The 22,166-nt window shown below is 46.0% G+C and overlaps 2 protein-coding genes across 8 annotated transcripts in view; one reads left to right on the forward strand and one right to left on the reverse strand.

Annotated features, from left to right (window-relative positions):
• RTN4 (reticulon 4) overlaps nucleotides 1-2,841 on the forward strand; it is a 40,443-nt gene extending 37,602 nt beyond the window's left edge. For all 4 annotated transcript variants that reach the window (XM_054290378.1, XM_054290379.1, XM_054290380.1 and 1 more), the window contains 3 exons: nucleotides 372-418; nucleotides 1,305-1,363; nucleotides 1,764-2,841. In XM_054290378.1, coding sequence (XP_054146353.1) covers nucleotides 372-418; nucleotides 1,305-1,363; nucleotides 1,764-1,806 — 149 coding nt within the window. In that variant the 3' untranslated portion in view covers nucleotides 1,807-2,841. The remainder of the gene's footprint in view (nucleotides 1-371; nucleotides 419-1,304; nucleotides 1,364-1,763) is intronic.
• The window catches only part of EML6 (EMAP like 6), a 90,818-nt gene continuing 70,875 nt past the window's right edge, over nucleotides 2,224-22,166 (reverse strand). For 2 of the 4 annotated variants that reach the window (XM_054290375.1, XM_054290374.1), the window contains exons 28-42: nucleotides 16,617-16,695; nucleotides 15,516-15,645; nucleotides 14,988-15,086; nucleotides 13,817-13,837; nucleotides 13,288-13,461; nucleotides 12,410-12,618; nucleotides 11,813-11,970; nucleotides 11,084-11,198; nucleotides 10,470-10,658; nucleotides 9,272-9,444; nucleotides 8,391-8,553; nucleotides 7,777-7,880; nucleotides 6,589-6,742; nucleotides 6,307-6,407; nucleotides 2,224-5,353 (exon numbers count right to left, since the gene is read on the reverse strand). In XM_054290375.1, the coding sequence (XP_054146350.1) occupies nucleotides 5,329-5,353; nucleotides 6,307-6,407; nucleotides 6,589-6,742; nucleotides 7,777-7,880; nucleotides 8,391-8,553; nucleotides 9,272-9,444; nucleotides 10,470-10,658; nucleotides 11,084-11,198; nucleotides 11,813-11,970; nucleotides 12,410-12,618; nucleotides 13,288-13,461; nucleotides 13,817-13,837; nucleotides 14,988-15,086; nucleotides 15,516-15,645; nucleotides 16,617-16,695 (1,894 nt within the window). In that variant the 3' untranslated portion in view covers nucleotides 2,224-5,328. Of the gene's footprint in view, nucleotides 5,354-6,306; nucleotides 6,408-6,588; nucleotides 6,743-7,776; nucleotides 7,881-8,390; nucleotides 8,554-9,271; nucleotides 9,445-10,469; nucleotides 10,659-11,083; nucleotides 11,199-11,812; nucleotides 11,971-12,409; nucleotides 12,619-13,287; nucleotides 13,462-13,816; nucleotides 13,838-14,987; nucleotides 15,087-15,515; nucleotides 15,646-16,616; nucleotides 16,696-17,728; nucleotides 17,738-18,953; nucleotides 18,969-22,166 lie in introns of all 4 variants that reach the window. The other 2 variants (XM_054290373.1, XM_054290377.1) reach the window with 2 other exon arrangements.

The raw sequence follows: 22,166 nt of genomic DNA on the forward strand, positions 1-22,166 counted from the left end.
AGGAGGAGGTGCAGGATCTGCTGTGGCCATGTCCACTGCAGGATTCAATTTCTTATATCCCAGAGCAGGCTGGCTTTCAGATGTCAGAACCAAGTGATGCCTGAGCAGCCTTTGGGAAGAATTTGCATGACCCCCCCCATCTCTCCTGTGACCAGACTTAACTGTACTGGTGGTGAGACCTGGAGAACAGCTCAGGCTCTCCTTAGTAGGGATTATTGAATTTTCTAGCCAACAATTGGTGCACGGGGCTTAATTGTTCATTTTTCTTGGACCTTTTTGTAAGACATATCAAGGTGTGGAAACCAGTCCTTGTTCTGCCTGAACACCATCCCTGTTGTCAATATTTATGCATTTGATGTGCTCTTTTCCAGCTTTGATTTCGCTCTTCAGCGTTCCTGTTATTTATGAGAGACATCAGGTGAGTGTTTAATAGAATTCATTCAATGTTTCATAAAATCAGCTTGAAGCAAAACCAGAAACAAATAATTAACATTAATTTCAGTCTTCTGAAATATTTAAAGCCTTTGAAACAGGCCTTTACCCAGGAACCAGGGCCAGGGAGCACTAGTTCAGTTTGAAGTTCAGACTGTGTGTGCTTTCCCTTTTCCTTCTTGGTGGAAGAAGAGGTTTCCCCAGCAAACAGTTCTGGAAAGGGCCTGATGAACTTGGAGGCCTTTTCTGCTGGTCCAGCTTTGGTCAGGGCTGGAGCAGCACTGGGGAGGGTGTGTTAATCCTGCTGTACCTTTTGGGGTTGGTATTCAGGATTGGTTTCCCAAAGCTCTGTGGAATTTGTAGCCCTGGCAAAAACAAGAGGTGGGAGCTGCTTGGCCCAGTCCAGGGCTGCTCTTGGGGAGAGACTCCCCTGTAAAAGGAGTAGGGAGGAAGGAGCCAAAATAAAATACTTGTGATTAAATTATGGCCAAGGCTGTCTTGGGCAGGTCACTGCACAGGAGGGGGCAGCCAGCTCTGGCTCAGCCCTTGGTCTCCCCTTTCAACAGCACGGCAGCCGTGGGGGCAGGAGCAGATGGCAGAGCCTCACGGGGTCCTGCCCAGGCTCCTCCTCCACAGGGAAAGGGCCCTGGAGCCCCAGGGCAGGAGCAGGGACACAGTGTGGGGCTTAACCCGAGTGCTCAATCCCCTGGCTGGGCTGCAGCCTAAGCTGGTTACCCAGCCTGGCCCAGCTAAGCAGCTTTGCTGTTCTCTGGGGCCCAAGGGGGCCCAGCCCTGCACCCACAGAGTTTGTGGGACTCAGCCAGGCTGCAGAGGAGGAGCTGGGCTGTAACTTCTTCCTGCTTCAATTCCAGGCCCAAATCGACCATTACCTGGGACTCGTGAACAAGAATGTCAAAGATGCCATGGCAAAGTGAGTTGGTTTGGGTTTATTTGTTTTCCTTTGTGCTGATAACAGTTCCTGGCACACGTGGCACTCCTGTCTAGGACCACTGTGTTCTTCCATGTGCCAGGCCAAGGAGGGAAAAGGTCTCAGACTCTGGACTGGTTAGGAAATGAGCTCCTGTATTGCCGATGCTGTATTGAAATGAGCCTCTGTTATTTCTAATAGAAATCTGCGTATGTGAACCCATTAGTGACAGCTGAGCCCCACAGCAGGTGCAGGTGAGGGGGGAATGAGAAGTTCAGCAATGTCACTGGGCTCTGAGTACAAAGCTGTGTTGGGAGGGTTCTTTTCACATGTTGCTGTTTAACCTTTCCTTTTTTGTTACTCAAACTTAGCTTTGTCTATTTTTTTTTGTTTCCTCTTGCAGGATCCAAGCAAAGATCCCTGGGTTGAAGCGCAAAACTGAATAAAATAAACCTGAAGCAACTTATCAATAGGAAAGAAAGTTCATCTTTTAAGGGGGAAAAATACTCATTGGATTTACATGGGGAGGGTCAGGGAATAGCAAACCCCTTGACATTGCAGTGCAATTTCACAGATCTTTATTTTTTAGCAACGCAGTGTTTGAGGAAAAATAACTGTTTTGACTGCCATGTGTTTCATCATCTTTAAGTATTGTAAGCTGCTATGTATGGATCTAAACTAATCATCTTTCCTTATCCTGTGTGCAGCACTGGCTAATACAAACGACTGAGACAGCTGTACATTTGCTTCAGCAGAGGTAGTTCCTGCTGCGTGCCCGAGGTGTAGAGCAGGTGGGGCAGAGGAGAACACTTCCCAGTTTGTGCACTGTGTATGGTCTGTGTAGATTGATGCAGATTTTCTAAAATGAGATGTTTTAGAAGAATATACCAGTTTAGCAAGTTTTGAAAAATCTTGCCTTTTTGGTATGAGTATAGCTGTATTGTGATTTTGTTTTATCAATTGCCAATATATATATATATATATATATATGTGTTTCACAAAGCTTAGATCTTTCAGCTGCTCCACAGTGCTTTGTACTTCAGAGAACTGACTGAGGCCTGGACGAGCTCCAGAGCACACAAGCTTGAGAAACTAAAAAGTCTCTGTAAACACTGGCATCTGTTGGAAACAACAAAAGAGAAATGAACAAAGAACCTCCACACAGAGTAAAAGAAACTTACAGCATACACTTTGTTGCACAAACGTACAGTAGTTGATCTTGAGCAAATAATTCTCCAGCTTTCAGACTCTGATAATCTGTGGACCGAGTATCTAATGCTGCAAATGTTGTTTGGAAACTTAAAGCCCTGTCCTGTTATGCAAGAAAATGATAAGTGAAAATTTATACACTTGCAGTTTGAGCTGTACTGAACTAAGTCTGTGGAATGCATTGTGAAATGTAAAAAAAATCCCAACAAAAAAGGAAAAAAAAACCAACCCCAAAACCCCAAGTATCAATAAAGCTTATAGACATAAAATGATACCAGTATTTGGCTTTCTTGAGGCAAGTTTAATAGATTTGTGTTTATTTGAAGTTCCTTGTGATAAATTTCCATTGTCCATGGTGGTGGCAGTAGTGTCCGAGTAGAGCGCGGTGCAGGGTGGGTTTGTCACGGTCCCTTTCCTTCCTCTGCAGCCTGAAGGAGCTGCTCAGGGCCACCTCCAGTGTCCCAGGGAGCTCCAGAGGGTGTTGGGTCTTGGAGTTTTGAGACAGGAATGGTTGATGCCATTTTCAAGTTTGAAGGAAGTAAGTCCCAATAATTTTTCCAGGTGTTGATTCTGATTTAAGAGCTGGACATTGCAAACTTGTGTACAAATTTATTTGAGATGCAGATTTTAACTGAATGGCATCTTGACCATTGAAAAATAGAAATTCATGCATTAATATTTCATTTTCCAGTAAAATACAGCATTACTTCTGAGCATTTTATACAGGAAGCCAGACCATAGAAACATACAAACCGTAGGTAAGTGTTTTCCTGACAGACACTATTGCTTGAAGATATTTCTCACATCACTGTTGATTAATTCATTCTGCCACACAACTGGTTTTATTTGGGATACAATCAACGTGGAAGGAAGGCAAACATGAGTGGTACAACACAGGCAGAGGTGCTCACTGCTGGCACCACCTGACAGAACAGGATTTGACCCCGAAGGTTCTTTGAAAAAAAGACTGCATAGGGACTCGTACTGTGTATCTGACAAACTGCTCTGCTGTATAGTCATATAAGGCATTAATAAATTCAATTGTAAAAAAAAAGGTGATTCTTTGAGGTTGCTGAAGCACTTTGTGTGTTAAACAGACAGGAATCCACTCCTTTAATGGGATGTTTTTGCTACTTTTCTGTGCAGTGGGCAGCAGAAACGGACTGGCAGGAAGGTTCCAGAGTTCAAAATCCTATTGTCCTGAACTGGGACTAAAGCACTATTGCTTTTCAGAGACTAAATGTAAGTGTAAATGTTTTATTTTGGCCTTTATTTCTTTTAATTAAGAAAGGTAATTTCAAAGTATGGATGTTGTTCCATGCCCAGAATCTTGAATAGCAAAATATGTATTTAAGCTATTTCTTTTTAAACGTTCTTGAGTTCCACCCTCCCTTGAGTTTTTGTTTTTGACAAAATGTTCTAACAAATAGTGAAGGGTTTGAGTTGCCTTTTGGGAATATCTGTCCATGGTTCCACTTTTCCACGGGGGCAGCTCTCCTCTGATCTCAGCTGTCCCCCAGGCCAGGACAGGGGGCTCTGTGGGGTGAGGGAGAAGCAGGGACAGGGAGAGGAGCCCAGAGTCAGCCATGATGAGCTTTTCCCAAAAACAAAAGCTGCATTTCCTGGCATTGGGGAATTTATGTTTTACTTACAAGCAGCATGGACTGGCTGGAGGGCACACAAAGCCCTGCCATAGGGACATTCCAGGGATTCCTTTGGAGGCCTAGGATCCCCCTCCAGAACAGGAAAGAGGGATTGATGGAGGCTTTCCCACCAGGCCAAGATTCTGGCTGGCCACTGCCTGTAGGAGTGTAAAGCACATTTTCCCAGAAAGGGGGAGCATGCAGGAACACTTGGGGAATGACTCCCTCAATCTTGTGTTCAAATGTCTTGAACCAAGTCTGTCCAAACCCTCTCCTCTCACTCACTGCTGGAGTTCAGCTTGCACTGAACTTGCTGACTGCAGGAGCAGCTGCCCAGGAGCTGGAATGCCTCACTTTGGCCTTCTGACAGCACAGAAACAGTGGGGAATTCACTTGTGAAGGTATTAAAACTCAAAGCAGAAAACAGGGATCATGTAAGTAACCAGCTGGAAAAGGTGAGAATGGTTTAGCCCTCCTCTGGGTGAGAGTCATAGCACCGTGTGTGGAAAGCAGGTGGGGGGAGGCAAGGCTGCAGCCCAAACTACTAGAAAATTATTCCAAGGCACTTCATGGATAGAAAATTCTGCCAAATATATATATTTAAAAATAAAATGGACTTAAAAAAAAGGGATACTTTGCTCCTTCAATTAATGAAAGCTGAAGGGTTACCTCCCCCCTCCCCAGCCTGCTCATTAAATGCTCCCAGCTTTACTGAGTGCACCAAATTGGAGTTTTAAGCAGGTGTGGTTAACACCCACCCACTTTTTGAACTTTGTTCAAGCCACAAATTAGGAAATTAAAGGGCCCAGCATTTTGTCAGCATTTTCTCCCTTTTCAGACACGGTTTGAACAACACAGTATTAGGCAAAAGCAGCTTTGTGAGTGAACTGTTCATCCCTGTGGGATCCCCAGGTTACCCTTCAAACCTCAGCTTCCTTCACAAGGGTGTCGGGCTTTCCACGGCCAGCTCCCATTCCCTTTTGATAGGTTGGGATGAGTGATCTGGAAATGTCAGCCTGCAGCAGGGCTGGGATTCCTGCAGCCAGGGGGGCATTCCTGGCTGTCCTGGCCAGCACAGCCCCTCGCTGGGGCAGGACAGCAGCAGCCAGAGGCTCCTCAGAGGCAGCGCCACACAAACACACTGGGGAGACAGGAGGGACAGCAGGGATTGGCCTTGGGCACAGCCCAGTGAGACAGGAGCAGAAAATAAATACACTGGGTGTGTGAAGTACAGACTCTGTGTGTGTGTGTGTGTGTGTGTGTGTGTGTGTGTGTGTGTGTGAGAGAGAGAGAGAGAGAGAAGTATACTGTGCACAGTTGTTCTGTCTGCAATGTGAGCACTATGTGTTGTATGTGCAGTGTGCACAATTTGTGTGTGTGTGACACTGTGTGTGCACTCTATGTGTCTGTGTGTGTGCTGTGTGCCTATATTTGCTCTGCTTGTGCTCTGTGGGCAGTGTCTATGCCCTGTGTGTGTCTGTGTGTATGCAGTATCTAAGTATATCTTTGTGCATTTCTGTGTGCACTGTGTGTGCCCTATGTGTGTGCACTGTGTGTCTGCACATGCAGTGTGTGTGTGTGTGTGTCTGGGTGTATCTTTGTGCATCTCTGTGTGTGTATGTGTGTGCGTGTACTCTGTGTCTGTGTGTGTGCCCTGTGTGTATCCATGTCTGCTGTATGGGCACACTGTGTGCCCATGTGTGTGCACATGTACCATGTGTGTGCAGTGCATTTGTGTGTGAGATGTGTCTGTGTGGCTTGTGTTAGTGTGGCTGTGTGGTGTCTGTGCATGTGCACACCCACGTGGCTGTGTCCCTTTGTGTGTGTGTGTGTGCCTGGCTCTGTGTCCCTGTGTGTGTGTGTGTGTGTGCCTGGCTCTGTGTCCCTTTCTGTGTGTGTGTGTGTGTGTGTGTGTGTGCCTGGCTCTGTGTCCCTTTCTGTGTGTGTGTGTGTGTGCCTGGCTCTGTGTCCCTGTGTGTGTGTGTGTGTGTGCCTGGCTCTGTGTCCCTGTGTGTGTGTGTGCCTGGCTCTCTGTCCCTGTGTGTGTGTGTGTCTGGCTCTGTGTGAGTGTCCCAGTCAGCCCCAGCCCGTTACCTGCAGTCGTCCCCTCCGGTGCTCACCACGAACTTGTCGTCGTGCGAGAAGCGGATGTTGGTGACGTGCGCCGAGTGCCCGAAGTAGCGCTTGTGTTTGGCCTGTGGGACAGGAGAGAGCTCAGGGCTGGCACCAGGCACAGCTCTGTGCCCAGAGCCAGGCTGAGCCCAAGGCCTTTTCACTCCCTGTGGATGGGCCCTGCTGTTGGGTGCTGTAGCCCCGAGTGCTGAGGGGTCTGGGAAAAGCAAAAGCTGCTCAGGTGAAAATAAAAGAGGCACTTACAAATTTCTCTGTGCATGGGAAGTCAAACAGCTTGACCAGCCCAAAGTCATCTCCTGTCACTATGTTCAGGCCAGCGTGGGTCACACAGGCACAGTTGACATCGGCTTTGTCTGCATTTCGTGGCCAGATCCCAATGACTTCGTCTCCAAGAATGCTGTTCCAAAATCAAGGTAAATAAAATAGATTAGACCATAAGACTTAACTTGCTGCTGCTCTTCCACAGGGGGCTGAGCCAATACAGGTCAGTAATAAAAAATTGCTGCATTTAAAATAAAATTGTCCCTTTAAATGATTGCCCTTGAGCTCATCATGGAGACCAGCACACTAATACATCATTTTGATGTGATTCTTACACAATCTCTATCCATTAATCCTTAGGTTTATTTCCCATGAAACCACTGGCATCATTCTACACCAGCACCTTGTGCAGCTCTGGTCTCTATGAGCCTTCCCCCAGGATTCCTGACTGCACTGTTCCCTTAGCTGTGAATTCCCAAATGAGGGAGTGCTTGTCTCTATGTCCCCTTGTTCTCAGAAACAGGTGTTCTAGCCTGGCTTCAGCTCTCTGTAATCATTTACCCACAGAGTCACTGCCAGAGGCATCTGCCCCTCCCACCAGCTGTCAGGAGTCCTCTGAAATGGGGAATTTGGGGCAGATTTTTATGCCAGCAGAGCAGTCAGAGTAGGAGGATTCTCATTTACCTTCTCCCAGCCCTGCCTGGTTGTCACCCCCTGTCAGCTCTGCCTTTGGCCTGTCGCACTTCTCACAGGAAGAGCAAGCACAGCCACAGTTCTGCACTGCTGGGGCAGATTCCTGTGTTCATCCACATCAGGAAATCATTTTAGTGACACTCAGAACTCCTCCATACAATCAGTGCAGGTTTCCAGGCCTCCTGTGCTGCTGTGCTTGCTGATGTGGGACAAGGCTGCCTGGAGTGGCCCAGAGCCGTGTGAGGGGCCTGGGAGGAGTGGCAATGAGCCACTGTGGCTCTGTGACAGCCCCTGGTGTAATTACCAGCACTAATTACTACAGCCACCAAACAGCCAGAGCTGTAAAACCCCAAGGGTGTCACAGGAGCTCTGGAGAAGCAGAGCCTGGGGGTGCTCACAGGTTTGCCAGGCCCTGGGGACACCTCAGCATTGACACCCAAACCTGTGACTGATCCCAGTGCTCCCCTTGGCTCTTACCTGGTCCACGTGGCCCAGGTGATTTTCTCTATGACTGCAGGGTCTGTGATTTGCTTTCCCAGGGGCACCTCGTGAACCTGACGCTTGTAGGCACCTGTGGATACCTGAAAGTGGGAAAGGAAAAACCTGGAGACTGCTATAAACACATTGTTTTCTTTAAAATTTCCAACAGTCTCACCAGGTTAATCAGCAATTAAACATCTAGGATAACATTTCTCTTTTTTCCTCATAATCTGGCATTCATCACATGCTATATAAAGGAATAACAATGTTACAGGATGATGATGGAAGGAGCTGCTCTCATGCAGAGCTGACAGATTTTCTCTCACTTCTATGCTTTACTTTATCTCAACATAATCTTACTAAATCAGAAATATTTCTGAATTAAACCCCTTCAAATTAACACTTTAATTAAAACAACTGAGCTCTCACACACATCCCAGCCTCAGGGAAGAAGGGAAAGGCTTTCATATGGTTATAATCCACAATTTCTCTTTCAGCATTGTTTCCCTTCCATTGACCTGGATACAGCTTTGCCCTTAGCACAGCTGGAGCCTGCACCTCGTTATGGTGGCCCAGTAAACCCAGCACTGTGGGGGCTATCCCAGACATACCTGGATGTACCTGCTGTCTGCAGAGAAATCCATCTGAATGACAAAACTGGCAATGTCCTTGCAGTAGCCAATTCGGTTCAGGGTTGTGCCTTGAGTGAGATCATAAAAATCCACAGTATGTTCTTGTGAGCCCACTGCCAAAAACCTGTTATCTGGGCTGATCCTAGGCAATAAAACACGGAGTGGGGATGTCACTGGCTGTTTTGGTGCAAGATTTGCTTTTGCTTCTCATGCTAATGTGACAGTAATCTTTTTAAATGAAAAACACAAAAAACCTTCCATCAACAGCAAGACTGAGCCTAAACCAAAACTTGATGCTTAAGAGAAGAGGAAAACTCAGGATATCTGTGACAGAGGACAGGGTTAAATGGAATATTGGGAAGGAATTGTTGCCTGTGAGGGTGGTCAGGCACAGGCCCAGGTTCCCCAGGGAAGCTGTGGCTGTCCCACAACTGGAAGTGTTGAAAGCTATGTTGGACAGGGCTTGGAGCAAGCTGGGACAGTGGAAGGTGTCCCTGCCATGGCAAGGGGTGGGACTGGATAAGCTTTAAGGTCCCTTCCAACCCAGACCATTCCATGACTCTATTCTGTATTGTTTGTGGCTAAATGATGCTAATATTGCACTTGCATAAAGCCACAGCACAGTGTGCAGAGCAACACCAATCCTCTGGAGTCAGCAACAGGAACTGCAATTTGGAGAATTAATTCCCATAATTCCAGTTGTGCAGGGTGGCTGGAACTGAATTAAAGCCCCACCACAGTGCCCTTCACCAGCTCACACAGGTTCCAACAAACACAGATTTACAAAACCTCTGCAAATCCCCCTGGCACCCCACGGCCATTCCCTCGAGGCAGAGCTGTGTATTTTGAGCACCTCCTACCTGATGTCCTGAATTGCAGATTTCCTGTCCCGCTTCTTGCCCCAGACCTTGAGGCTGTTGACGAGCAGGAGCACGAACTCGCCGTTCCTCATGCCGATGGCCACCATCTCCCCGTCGGGGCTGTAGGCGGCGCAGCGCGCGGGGTGCCCCAGGCTCACCTTGTTCACCAGCTTCTGCAGGGACACGGAACAGGCTCACACCTCCCCAGCACACCCAGAGCTTCCAAACACAAAGCACAGAACCTGCTTAATTCAAAACAAATCCGCTCTGTTTCCCTCTAAACATAAACCTGAAATGTCACACCGAGACTCACATCCCACCAGGCATATGTCGCTAAGCAGGCTTCAAAATAGAGATGTGATTTGGATGGGGGTTCATGTTTGCATTATTTTGTAGACTGACATCGAGTTTCACACTAGAAAAATAACTATTTAGCAGAACAAGCTGAAAAATCTATTTCCTAATTTGTTTCAAAGGTGACTTTGACATCTTCAACAACTGCTGATTGGCACAGAGCTCTCCCATTTCATTTGGTACATGGAAATGTCCTCGAAAGCTCTTGCATTCTCACCTAGCTGGTTGTATTTATAATAGATTAATTTTCCTCATTAAAAATTATCCTGTTAGCTAAGGTAATAAGCTTTTGGAAAGGTTTATGCTGGCCAAAATGAACTGAAAACTTCCTGGTGTGTTTTTTTTTTAATGTTTTATCATTTTTTTAATGATAAAACATTAACAGATAATGTTTTATCTGTTGTTTTTAACAAATGGTTGTTGTTAGTCAATCTGACTTGCAAAAATCCCTGAGGCAACATGCAGAGTTCCAAAGGAAGGCTCTGAAGAAGAGGGAGCTGTGCCTGCCAGGAAGGCAGAATGATGGGCAGGGGCTGTGTGTGTGACAGTACAGTCTGTGTCACCCAGACATGCAATGTGGGATTAAAATGCTTCTTTGATCCCCCAGCCTGCAGAATGGGATCAAAATAAACAATGCCCAACAAGAGGCACTCCATGAGCAGGTGTGCTGGTGAATCCCTGCATTCCTCTGGGAGTGCTGGTGCCAAACATGATCAAAACCTGCTCAGGACAGAGGCAAAACTCTGCTCTCATTCCAGGGCTGCTCAAAAGCACAACTGGAAAAATGGATGCTTGGATAAAATGCTCATTTTTAATCCCAGACTTTCACATTCACAGTACTCACTTTGTCCGACAGGTCCCAGATCCTGGCTGTTCCGTCGTTGCTTGCAGAGATAAAGATGTCTTTGGAGGGGTGAGTTGCCAAGCCCCAGATTTCCCCTTCCATGTGACAGTCAATTAACAGGTTAGAAGCAGCATTTTTTTCTCCTACTTCAAGGATTTCTCCATCTTTTGTTCCCACTAAGATTTTCCCCTGTTTGTAGGCAAAGAAGAGGAGTGGAGAGAGGTGGTCATTGTAACAGTAACTGCCAGGGTTTAAACTGCCAGAGCTTCCTTGGCCAATACTTGGAAAAAGCATAAACACATTAAGCTTGCAATTGGTAATGGCTCCTTGATTGGAAATATAAAACACCATTCCTCAGTGGTGCTTTTATCAAGGAATGTGTCAAAATGAAATAGAGACCATCCCCTGAGCACTCAGCTGGACAGGCCCCACCCTGTGCAGCATTGCTGCCTCTTTTCTCATGCACTATTTAAACACATGCACCAAGACAAATGCCTCTGTTATTTCTACTGTGTTCCACTTCTCCCAGTCTCAGTAGCTCCCAGTGGGGTTTTATGGCTTTAAAGCAGCAGCAGCAGCTCAGGAGGCAGCTGAGCTGTGCCCCGTGCTCTCACCTTGCCGCGGCACACGGAGCGCACGCACTCGATGAGCTGCCCGGTCTCCAGCTGGAAGGCTCGGCACCGCTTCATCTCCTGGTCCCACAGCTTCACTGCTCCCCCCTCCTTCGTGCTGCAGAGGAGCCCTGCTGTTACCTGCTGCCTCCTTCACACATGGAAATCCCACCAGCAGTTTTCTGCTTACATCACTAAACATACACTGACCCACTCTCCACTCCATATTGTTATTATGGGGCAATGGGGAGTAAATAGTAAAAATTAAATGCTTTCACACTTCATGTTTAAACATGAACCATAATTTTTACAAACCAAACTACTCTCTTGCCACATATCTCAAATCTGTTTCTTGGCCAATCTGTTTCTTGTGGTAATCCCAAGACCCACAGCATCTCCACTGGGAGAGGCTGTCTGTAGTTTGACAAGACTAACAAATGAAGAGAACTCCACTCATGGCAGGAGCTCAGGTAATAAGAGCTTTTCCAGGTGTTTGGAACAATTCCAAAGAGGGTCAGCATCTCCCTGCCACATAACATGTGCCACTGTGACCCCCAAGTATCCTGCTTTAGTCCTTCACTTACTGAACCACCTGGGCAGGTTATGCAAAACTGAGAGTAAAGGTGCTACAGCACAGAGACCATTTATCCCTGGGCTGCTGGATAAGTAACAAAAACAAAAAGCACACAAGGGAGACAGAAGCTGGCACTTTGGGAAGATGCTGTGTCTTACGGCCTCTCCTTCCCTCCAGTGACGATGAGCCCGTCCCGCAGAGTGGTGTACATGGTGAACACTGGTCCTGTGTGAGCCTTGGCCACCAGCCTGACCAGGAAATGATCCTTCCACACGTACACATCTCCATTTATGGCACCAGTGAACGTCAGGTTATTCTGCAACACACAGCAGCAATCTCTGATACAACACACACCTCGGCATTTTTGTTCAGCTTCAAGTAAAATCCTTAAATTAAATTTAAAAGTTTTTAACGACCACACTGGATTGTCACCATTGGTGGTATCACTGGCACATGTCACATTAAATATGATACAGGAAATAACAGATCAAGTTTAAGCTAAACAGATAAATAACCAGCAAAGTGTAAAACAAAAAAGCAAAAAAAAGACCCAGGGCAGTAGGTGTGAACAGAACTTAATAGAAGACATTCACCCAGCTGTGCTCAGGAAATTCAGGGAAGGATCTCAAGGTGCACAGGTTTTAAATCCACATTTCACTAACAAGCACTGGGTTGGATTTCAGCAAAGAAAACTGACCCTTGCAGGTTTAATACAAAGGTAATGTAAAATCCTGCAGCAGGTAATTTGAACTCACTGCTCCAAAGGCAACAGAGAGCATGGTTTGCATTTTGGCATCTTCCATGGAACCAATGACTCCTTTCTTGTAGAGCAAAGCGCTGCCAGCCAAGGTCCAGAACTTCATGTGTTTGACCCCCACGGACACGAACTGAGTGTCGGAGTCGGGGCGGAACTCCACAACGAAGATCCTCTCCAGGTGTCCTCCCCTGCTGGCAACCTTAGCCCCTGGTTTAATGAGGAAAGGATAAAAACAAAGCTGAATTCACCTGAGGAATTAAGCTCTGATATGATTTTATCAAATAAATTGAGCTGGTATTGGATTAGAGATCTGTGTCCCAGATGCTGGCAGCTGCAAATCCCAGCACTGTTTAGTGTATCAAACATCTTAATGCAATTCCCAAAGTCCCTGGTTATTCCATTGCATCCCACAGATTTAGGAAATGCAGATTTGAGGCCTTCATAGCACAATCTGTCTCCTGGGTCAGTGAAATAACACAGAAATGTTGGCTGTCATCTGGTGAGAAATGCACAGGGACACACTCATGAGCTGAGGCACTTTTCCTCTCCCCTCCATCATTTCCAAAGATAATTCTCTTGTAGAAATTACCTCCCAAAAGCCTATATCCATCATAGTACTTGAAGTGTTCTAGGGAAGAAAAGGAATAGTTTTCCTTAATTTCATGTAATTTTATGTTAAGCATCATTCTTTCCTTAATTTCCACTTACAATAGGCATTTAAAACTTCTTCCTGTTCATATTTTTAGCCCTTCGCCATCTTTAACTGATTAACTGGGATAGAGTGGGGAGACAAAACTCCAAAGACTTGAAAGGCAAAGCCAGTGACTGTGCCCAGCTCTGTGAGGCTGAAGGACCACGATTTCCCCTGGTCTGTACCTTCCTGCCACCTCCAGACAGTGATGGTGTGCTCTGGGTCCACTCCCACCGACACCAGCAGTTTGCCCGTGGCACTGAAGTTCACGTAATTGACGCCTTTGGTGTGAAAGCAGCGCAGCATGGAAAGGGTTTGCTTGCTCATGGCATCCCAAATGTGAATTGTGGGGGTTGTACCTGTGGGCAGAGAGGGGCATTGACAGAGAATTAATTCTGGAAAGCTTCAGTGCAATCCAGGCATTTGTCAAGAACATTTAACCTGAACAGACATTAGCTGGGGGTTTGGATTTGTCTGAAGATTAGCACTAGTGGGAAACAAAGAGAAATCAAAATAGCTTGCAAAACACAGGGAGGGGAATCATTGTAGTCCATGGAGTCAGACAAGTTCTAAAGAACAGAACATTCATGAAGAGCCTCATGCAAAAGAAATTGCCTGCAGATGTTTCACTTGTATCCATGGTTCACACAGATACAACGAGGCAACATGGAACTCAACAGGACTCTGCTAAATTCACACACAAATCAGCCTTACCTGGGAATTCTGTCATGTCACCTGCATTGTGAGAGCAATGGCAAATGAGGAAGCACCAAGGGAAAACAATAGGTGAAATAAGTCATGTGAAGTGCCAGCATCAGCACCAGAAGGAAAACAAAATTAAAAACTTGGAAATGGATATGGATTAAATTAAGAAAACAAATAAGCAGGAATATTGTTGAACTTTTTTGGGTATATTGGCTTTTATACACAAAGATTGCAACAATATTTAGTACTTTTAAGTTTTAAAAATGGTATCTAAAAGAAATGTTACAGGCATGCAGGTTTTAACAATTATTAAATTCAAAAGTGAAGTGAATCTCTAGTTATACAAAATACCAAATCAAACTCAGAAGCACTGATCTCCTGAAGCCTAGGAAAAGGACTTTAGCCTTTTCCATGTCCCAGAAATCAGTGTTTTGTACAGCTCTGGCACCACATGCAGGTTTGGGTGCTCCCTCCACATTCCAGCTGCAGTGACCATGCTCAGGACAGGCAGCAGAGGGTTTGTGTTTGTCACTGTGCTCATCACCAACATTCCCTGCCCCTGTCCTCAAGTTATGGATTCCATTCTCCTTCTAGAGTGGGTTGAGGAGACGTTCGGACCCCGTTCTCCTCCATAAAGTGAATTATTTCAGCTTTAGGCAGAGGGACAGCAGATCCTTCTCAAGGCTTGGGACAACCCATCCTGCATTCCCCATGCAATGTTTACTCCTGCAGACCCTCCATATAAACAATAAACACACAAAACCCACGTATCAGTGGTTTCTCAGCTGTCCCCTGATATGTCCCCTAACTCCTGCTGAGATCTCTCTCTGTTTCTGCCTTTTCTGCACAGCTCCTGCATTCCTGCAGAGAAAATGATGCTCATTGTGTACTCACTGCTAAACACTGCCTTGGACACAGGAAGGAAAAAAGGAGCTCTATAAATCAGATTATTGAGATGATTAGGCAGTTTATCAAAGCTTGCCTTCTGAAATATGATTACACTCCAATTAACTCTAAAATCCAATCACTCACAATCAGAGACGGAACTGAAACAGTAAGAAAACCCTGGAGCTTGATTACTTCTTCCAAATGAAACAAGAAGTAGAATTCCCCACAGAAAGGCCCCAAATCCAGCAGTGCCCTGAGAGCTGGGAGTGGAGCTTTGCCGGGTGTCACGTACCTATCTGGCTGGTGGCCACCACGTTCTTGTACTTGGGGTGCTGGTTCACTGTCAGGCACAGGATGTCATCTGTGTGCTCCAGGTAGAAGCTCTGGCTACCTAAGGCATCCAAAGAGGATTTCAGTCACCACAGCACCAAGGAAGAGCCATCACAGAAGCACAGACTATTTGGGCAGCTGTGAAAACTCTGCAGGGGATGGGGGGGTCACTAAGGCTGCTCTGCTCCCATTCCCAAATGCACTATGGACACAACCATCAACACACACAGGGGGATACAAAAGCAATATTTGGGAAATTATACCCATGGAATCAGCAAAGCCCTCCCAAGGGAAGGGGCCCAGATGGGGCCATCCTTTTTTCCCAGCCCACAGGCCAGAGGCTGTCCTAGGACTCAAGTCCCCAAAGGCCTCCCCAAAGTTTCCCAAATGTGGGAAAGCCATAGGAAGATTAAAAAGTTCAGACTTTCAATCAAAAATAATTTCCTTATCAAGCTATTTTATCTCCAGGTGTTTTTACAAGTGGAGTTACCAGTGGAGAGGTTTTGGACAATGCCTGCTGCAGCTGTGTGGAAAATGATGTCAGCACCATCGTTCAGGTAATGGAGGTTGTTGCGACAGTCAAACCCTCTGTACCCAAACACGTGGTCTAAGGCCAGCTCCTGCTCCAGGAAAACATAGAGAACAAGAGTGAAATGGAAGAAAAAACAAGATTTCAGAGCCTGGACCACTTAAGGACAATTCTAAATTACACAAGTACAAATATCTTGCAGAGGCCATAGAATAACAAAATAATAATTAGTTGTCCCCACTCTGCTCATTTATTGAGGCATAACATTATCAGAGGCTATCAATAACCTTTAATTGGTCAACTAAAGTACTGCACTTATATTATTTTCTTTTTTAATTATTCAGAGGGCTATAAATGCCCTGTAAATTCCCATTCCAAACAGATACAACTCACAGAACAGGTTGGATTTTATTGCTCTTCCCATCACAGTTTAATATTTATACAGGGCATTAGATATTTTAAAGAAGCTATGTGCAGAGCTTTCAAAAATCATTCTCATAAACTACCAAATTTCCACAGACCAAATTCTGACCTTAAAGTCCTTAGCGGAAGCCAGGGCAGGCTATTAGTAACTCTGTAATTAAGACATTATTCAGAGGTGTAATTGCAGCTTACAATGAGCAGTTGCCAAGGAAATTTCCTCCAGGAACCCAGCGTGGTTAATGGATTGTTGGTAGAGCTGCCTTGGAGCCCTGAAGCCCAACTTAATGACTGCCCCAAACACAATCACAGCTCACTGGGAACAATCCCAATTAGCCACAGACCAAGTGCTGCAAATGGTCCACAAAATATTCCTGGTTCTGCCTCTTATGTGGGAAGCCAAACAAGTTGTTTGGGGAGAAAGGGAAGTTCCAAAGTCAATGAGAAAATTCCATAATTCAAAATCCCACAGAGGGTTTTTCCTGGGCCAAAGTTCTGGATGTATTTCCCTTGGGGCTGAGCAGGGAGCATGGGAATGCACAGACTCTGTGATTTACCTGCCCTTCACTGAGAGACAGACAGGGATGGATTTCACCCAGCACATGTTACTTTCAAAGAAATAGAAAATATATGAATTCTGACCTCAACCAGTTTCTTTTTTTTGCTGACATTGTTCTTTTGCAGCTTCTCAGGCTGAGGAGCAGCTCTGCTCACGGGTGGCCTGAAAAGAACATTTAAAATGGAGACAATTGATATATTTGAAAGTTAAACACAGCCTTCAAAACCACAGCATGTGTGAGCAGCAAATGGACAGTTACCCCTGTATGAGCTTTTTCAGAGTTGTACAACAAACTGATTAAAATCCTGCACTTTTTGATAGAAAGTGCAGAAACACTGATGTAGACTTCACAGATGAGTGGCAGAACAAACAACCTTACACCATTCAAAAGACCCCAAACCATAATGATTTAAATCCATGCAAAAACCCTTGAATATGAAAGGATGGTAAATTGGTGCTTTCAGAAATGATCTGAAGCAATTTCTGCAGCTGGCAGTTGACCTCTGCCCAGCCTTGCTTCTTCTGAGAAACCCCATCCCAAAACCTTGACATGCCTTCAATAAAATCTTCTCAAAATCATATTAAAGATAAAATGGTTGCATTTAAATGCACAAGTCATTCATTCAAGGGAATTTGGGAGATTGAGGCCATCAAAGCTATTTTATATAATTACAGTTGCTAAAAGTAGATAGAGAAAAATTCAGAACACAGGCTGAGACAAAATCTGATGTGTGCAAATGGTCTGTGAGGCCAGATAACCTCTGCTGCTGCTGTTGATCCTGCTGGGAAAAGAGGGACAGAGCTAAGGGGAGCACGTGGAAAGCATTCCCAGAGCTTATGATTCCAGAAAAATCTGACCTTGCTCTTACATTCCACATGCTGTGAAATTTGCTCCTGTCCTGAGGCCATAACTACCAGTAATTCAATTTTGCAAAACATTAATTGGAGAAGAATGAAATCCCTTTTGTGTATAGGGAGCTGCTTTTTCTGGAGCTGGATTTTTCATGGAAGGTACTAAAGGCACAGTGGACAGAGCCCAGTGGGGACTGAGTCCTGTGGGAATGAGCAGCAGGACAAGCTGAGCTCAGACAGAGCAAGGCTGGAGGGAACCAGTCCAAGCCACGCCTCGAGCACAGCAAGGACCAACAAGCACATGAGCAGGTGACCCATGACACCAAGAGAGTGGAAGAGTTACCTTGATCCCCTTGGAAGCAGCAAATAAAGCCAAGCAAGAAACTTAATAGAGTTTAGGAGTCACTTGTGAGCACGAGACTCATGCACAAGCACTTGCAGAGCCAGCAGTCATTCCTGGGGCACAGCACTGCTATCCAAGCATGCCAGCAAAACTAAAACAGAAACCAGAGAGTGCACAGAGCCACACACACCACACCTGGCATCCCTGGGCAGCCTCAGAGCTAAAGGTCCTGCAGGATGGGGGGGAAAGGGAAGCTACATCCAAGCTTCCTGCACACTTTGCACCAGAGCACAAGGGGCTTCCATGGTTGGTTTATTGTCAGGAGCCTGGCAGGGAGGGAACTGCTAGGAAGTGACAGTTTCCTAGGCAGTGCTGAGAGTGCACACAATGCATGATTGTTCTCTACCCCAGCTCAGCTGCAATTTAGCCCACAATGGCTGTGAGGAGGCCAAGCCACTGCCAGGACAGCCTGTCCTGCCCTGTCCTCAGGGAACAGTACCTTTATTTCCTCAGAGAGTGGCACTCAAGTCCCCTGGGGTGACCCTGGGTGAGCAGGACTGAGCAGCGGTGCTGTGACCAGCAGGGAAGGGCCAAAGGACGTTATTATAAAACTTGTCTTACAAAATAAATTCATCATTTCATTTTAGCCCAGATTTATGAGGGCCTCTGAACTGGCACTTAGGAAAAGAATTGTTTTCTTGCAAGCTTTTTTCTGTTTTAGTGTTATTTCAAACTGGATCATTTCTACATTTCTTTACCTAGGAATATCAAAGTTTATGACAAGAGCAAGCCAAAATACTTCATGAAAGCAAGAGAACACTACCACTGTGACATGCTTGATAGTCACCAGATTGTAAGCATGAGGCTTAACTTGGAGACACACACAGAGATACTTTTACAGCTCCTACTCACAGCACACACAGACACAGATGTTGTGTGCATTCATATATACACAGCCATGTATATATACACACACGTGTGCATTCACTGCCTCATCACCATCTTCATAAAAGACATGGAAAGCAGCACATTGGAAACATTATAAGAAATAATTTCACTTTAACAAGCCTGTGACTACATCTAGTTTGTTTTGACACAGAAGATGACACTGCCAAGACAAGAAATCTGCACTGTAGCAAATGCCACCCTTTGCCCTGCTGGACCTGTGCACCCTGCATGGCACATTCCAGCAGGCCAGGCCTCAGCTGGGCTCCCCAGTACTTACTTGACAATTCCCTGCCTCCAAAGGAAAGCAAGTTAAAACATAACAAAAGCATTAATGGTTTCTTTGCAGCATTTGAAAACAAACGTGCTTAGATCATGTAATGGCACAGAGGAGCTCCAGGAAAGAGAGGACACAGCCAGGTGTGAGGGTTTCAGTTCTTTGGGCACTGTGAATACAGCAGAGAAGGTTTCTGTCACTCCTGGCAATCTCGAGGATGATCTCACATGAGGACACACAGCTGTCATTCAGGGACAGAATCCAGATCCAAACTGACAAAACCTCAGCACCACCTTCATGCAGAAATGTGAAAATTGTGAGTGAACATTCCGAAGCCCAAACCAGGGGAGGGGTGAACAGGGAGCACCAGGATGGAGAACAGCAGATAGACACAACAAGAGCTGGGCTGGGGGCAGAAGGAATGGGGTTTTGGAAGAGTGTAGCACCTTGAGGAAGGAAAGAGATGTGATCTTAGAGAGCAGGGCCAAACTGAAGGGAAAAAAGATCTGTAGATCTGTTTAGATGGGAAAAAAGGTCAAAAGAAAAGGAAGATCAAAAACTGTTATGACAAATTCTGTGGGAGGGGGATGTAACCAGTTCCTGTTTCCAGGTCACAGGCCAGAATTGCTGTGTGGCTGGAGATGCTGACTGCAGTGAGAATAAACTGGGGAGAACACAAATTCTGCTCCAAGGCCAACAGGAACAGCATGGGAACTCCAGAAACAGCATCATGGAAAGGGACAACAAGGTCTGGGGCAGGGACAGACGGACAGGAGTGTCCTGCACCAAGAAGGTGACAGGCTGAGCCAGCAGCAGTGGGTGGGGAAAAGCTTCAGGCCCAAAAGGGAGACAGACATGGATTTACATGGCTGCAATACACTTGGATCTACACACACATGAGCAGGACTGCTCCCGAGAAGAGAAAGCAAGCTTCAAGGAAAGGAAAGGGTGGTAGGGTTGGATTGGGCAACAGAACAAAAATCCGAGGTTTGAAAAATGTACGGTTCATTTCAGAAAAAATGCAAAAGCAGCTTTTAGCTGTGCCCTTCACCAGTGACAGGAGGGGACTCCCAAGTGCCCCCAAACCACTGCAAAACTCCTCAAGCTTTTTTTAATCCCTTCCCAGAGAAGGGATTAAAAGATTTTATAAATTCTAAACCCTTGGATTTTCCCATCCCAACATACATAGGAGTTTTACATACAACTTTTCCTGCTGTTACTTTTTTTTAACACTTTGTAGCTATCATAAGACAACAAAAAGAACAGGATTCAACATGAAAATACCCTATTTTCAAATATAGCAGATCAAAGCAAAGCTCAAACAGAACTAGAGAGAAACATCAGTGGTAAATTGCATTTTTAAAGGACTGAAAAAGCCTTACATGGTAACAATATTTATAACTTCATCTGTATGCTGATGCACTCTTCAAAAAAAAAAATAATTCAAAAACTCAAAAAATCACAAAGTACTGCAGGACATCTGGTGGGGCCAGCTGCTGTCACAGGCTGTCAGGGCAGCTGGTCACTGCAGTCCCAGGTCATTCCAGCTCAGTGCCCAGTGACATGAGCACTACAGCAAGCAGGGAGGAGGGAAATCACTGGGATTAAACCTGAGGGGCTTGTTCTGAGACCTTGGGAACAGCTCCTGTGCCACAGGCTGGCCCTGCTGCCCCTCACACACTGAAGGCACAGAGTCTTCTCCATTTGTTCTGTTATTCCCTGCATGTTCTGAAGCTGTGTTGTGTAAATACCAACACTGAACCAATCACACCCAGCAGACCCTCCCTGTGCATGACAGAACATGAGGAATGGCTCTTCCATCAGCCCTGGAGTGCCTCCTGCACACAGCCCTGAGAAAAGCTGAGTATTTCACATCACCCCCAGTGCAGGGAACACTCAGGCTCAGAGAGAGAGGTGCTGGGAATGTGTGGCTTCCCTCAGTTCCACTCCCCCAGGTGTCACACAGCCAGAGCAGACCTTAGAGCCTGTGCTGACCTGTGGGAGCAGTGAGATTGACTCTGAGTTCAGCTGCTGGCAGGGACTGACAAATACCAGGCACAATGTGCACAAGCCTTGGGGGACAACTGGGATGAAACCAGCAGGCTGTCAAATGCATTCAGGGTGCATTAAGTTGACATAATGCTGTTGAGAAAGTAAAAATGAATGTTCCAAATGATGCTCCTCGTTCTCAGAGAGGGGCTTTCTGCTGGAATAAGCCCAAAGTTCTTTTCTCCACCCCAAGGATGGGTTTTTTCAGACACATATTTAATATTCCCCACCTACACACAAATACAACACAGATTCACACTCAGAGCTGTTGCACTGCACCCACAGACGTGTTGTGTGTGTGTGTGTGTGTAAAGGTGCAGGAACCAAGGCTGTAACCATGTATTGAATAATTCACTTTGTGGTGCAAGGCTTGTGGGGGCTATTTGGGAAGCTTATATAAGTTAACTCATGTTGTTTTAAAGAAATCAATAATTTAAAGAGTAACATTTGAAGAGAGAAAATTCAACTTCTTCAAGATTTCACCCTTATCAGGACATGTGATTACACAAGGCAAACACCACGACAGAGACCAGTGTCTGAGGGGGGTAATCCATGGGGAGTGAGACAAGCCAGGATGCCAAGACAATGGAAAACCAGACACACATGCTAATGCTGCTTCTTGTTTTCTACACACTCCACCTGCTCTGGAGGAGCTGCCATCCCCAGGTACATGTGGAGTCATGCACACCGAGCCAAAGGAGAGCTGCAGATGCCGGGGGTGTGTTAGGGGTTAGTAGGAGGCCAAATGCAAACAGGCCTTTGCCTTTGGGATTAGTAACATAAACACAGTCATCAGCAAGCTCCTGTTACTTCTCATGGTATCAACTCTTGGTTTAAATGCTCCCAGCCCCTTTGTGAAACAGCACAATTCTTCTGTAGCACAGAGCAGAGCTTACAATTGTCCTGGATTGTCTGGGACAGTCCCAGCAGTGGCCAGGGGGTCCCGAGGAGCAGCGGCTCCTGCAGCCCCTCTGCAGGGCACCCCACTCCTGACCCTGGGCATGGCAAGGGGTGCCAGCCACAGGGACACACAGGGACACACAGGGACACAAGGGGAGGTGGGGAGGGCAGGAGGGAACACATGGAAAGGGGGAAGCAGAAAACAACAGGGTCGGGGAGAGGAGAGAGAAACAACAATCAATGAATGATCTTAACCAAATGCACCAA

The sequence above is a fragment of the Melozone crissalis genome, unplaced genomic scaffold, assembly GCF_028551555.1.
Source record: "Melozone crissalis strain CALT ecotype California unplaced genomic scaffold, PUWL_Pcris_2 ptg000081l_1, whole genome shotgun sequence".
NCBI classification, from domain to species: domain Eukaryota; kingdom Metazoa; phylum Chordata; class Aves; order Passeriformes; family Passerellidae; genus Melozone; species Melozone crissalis.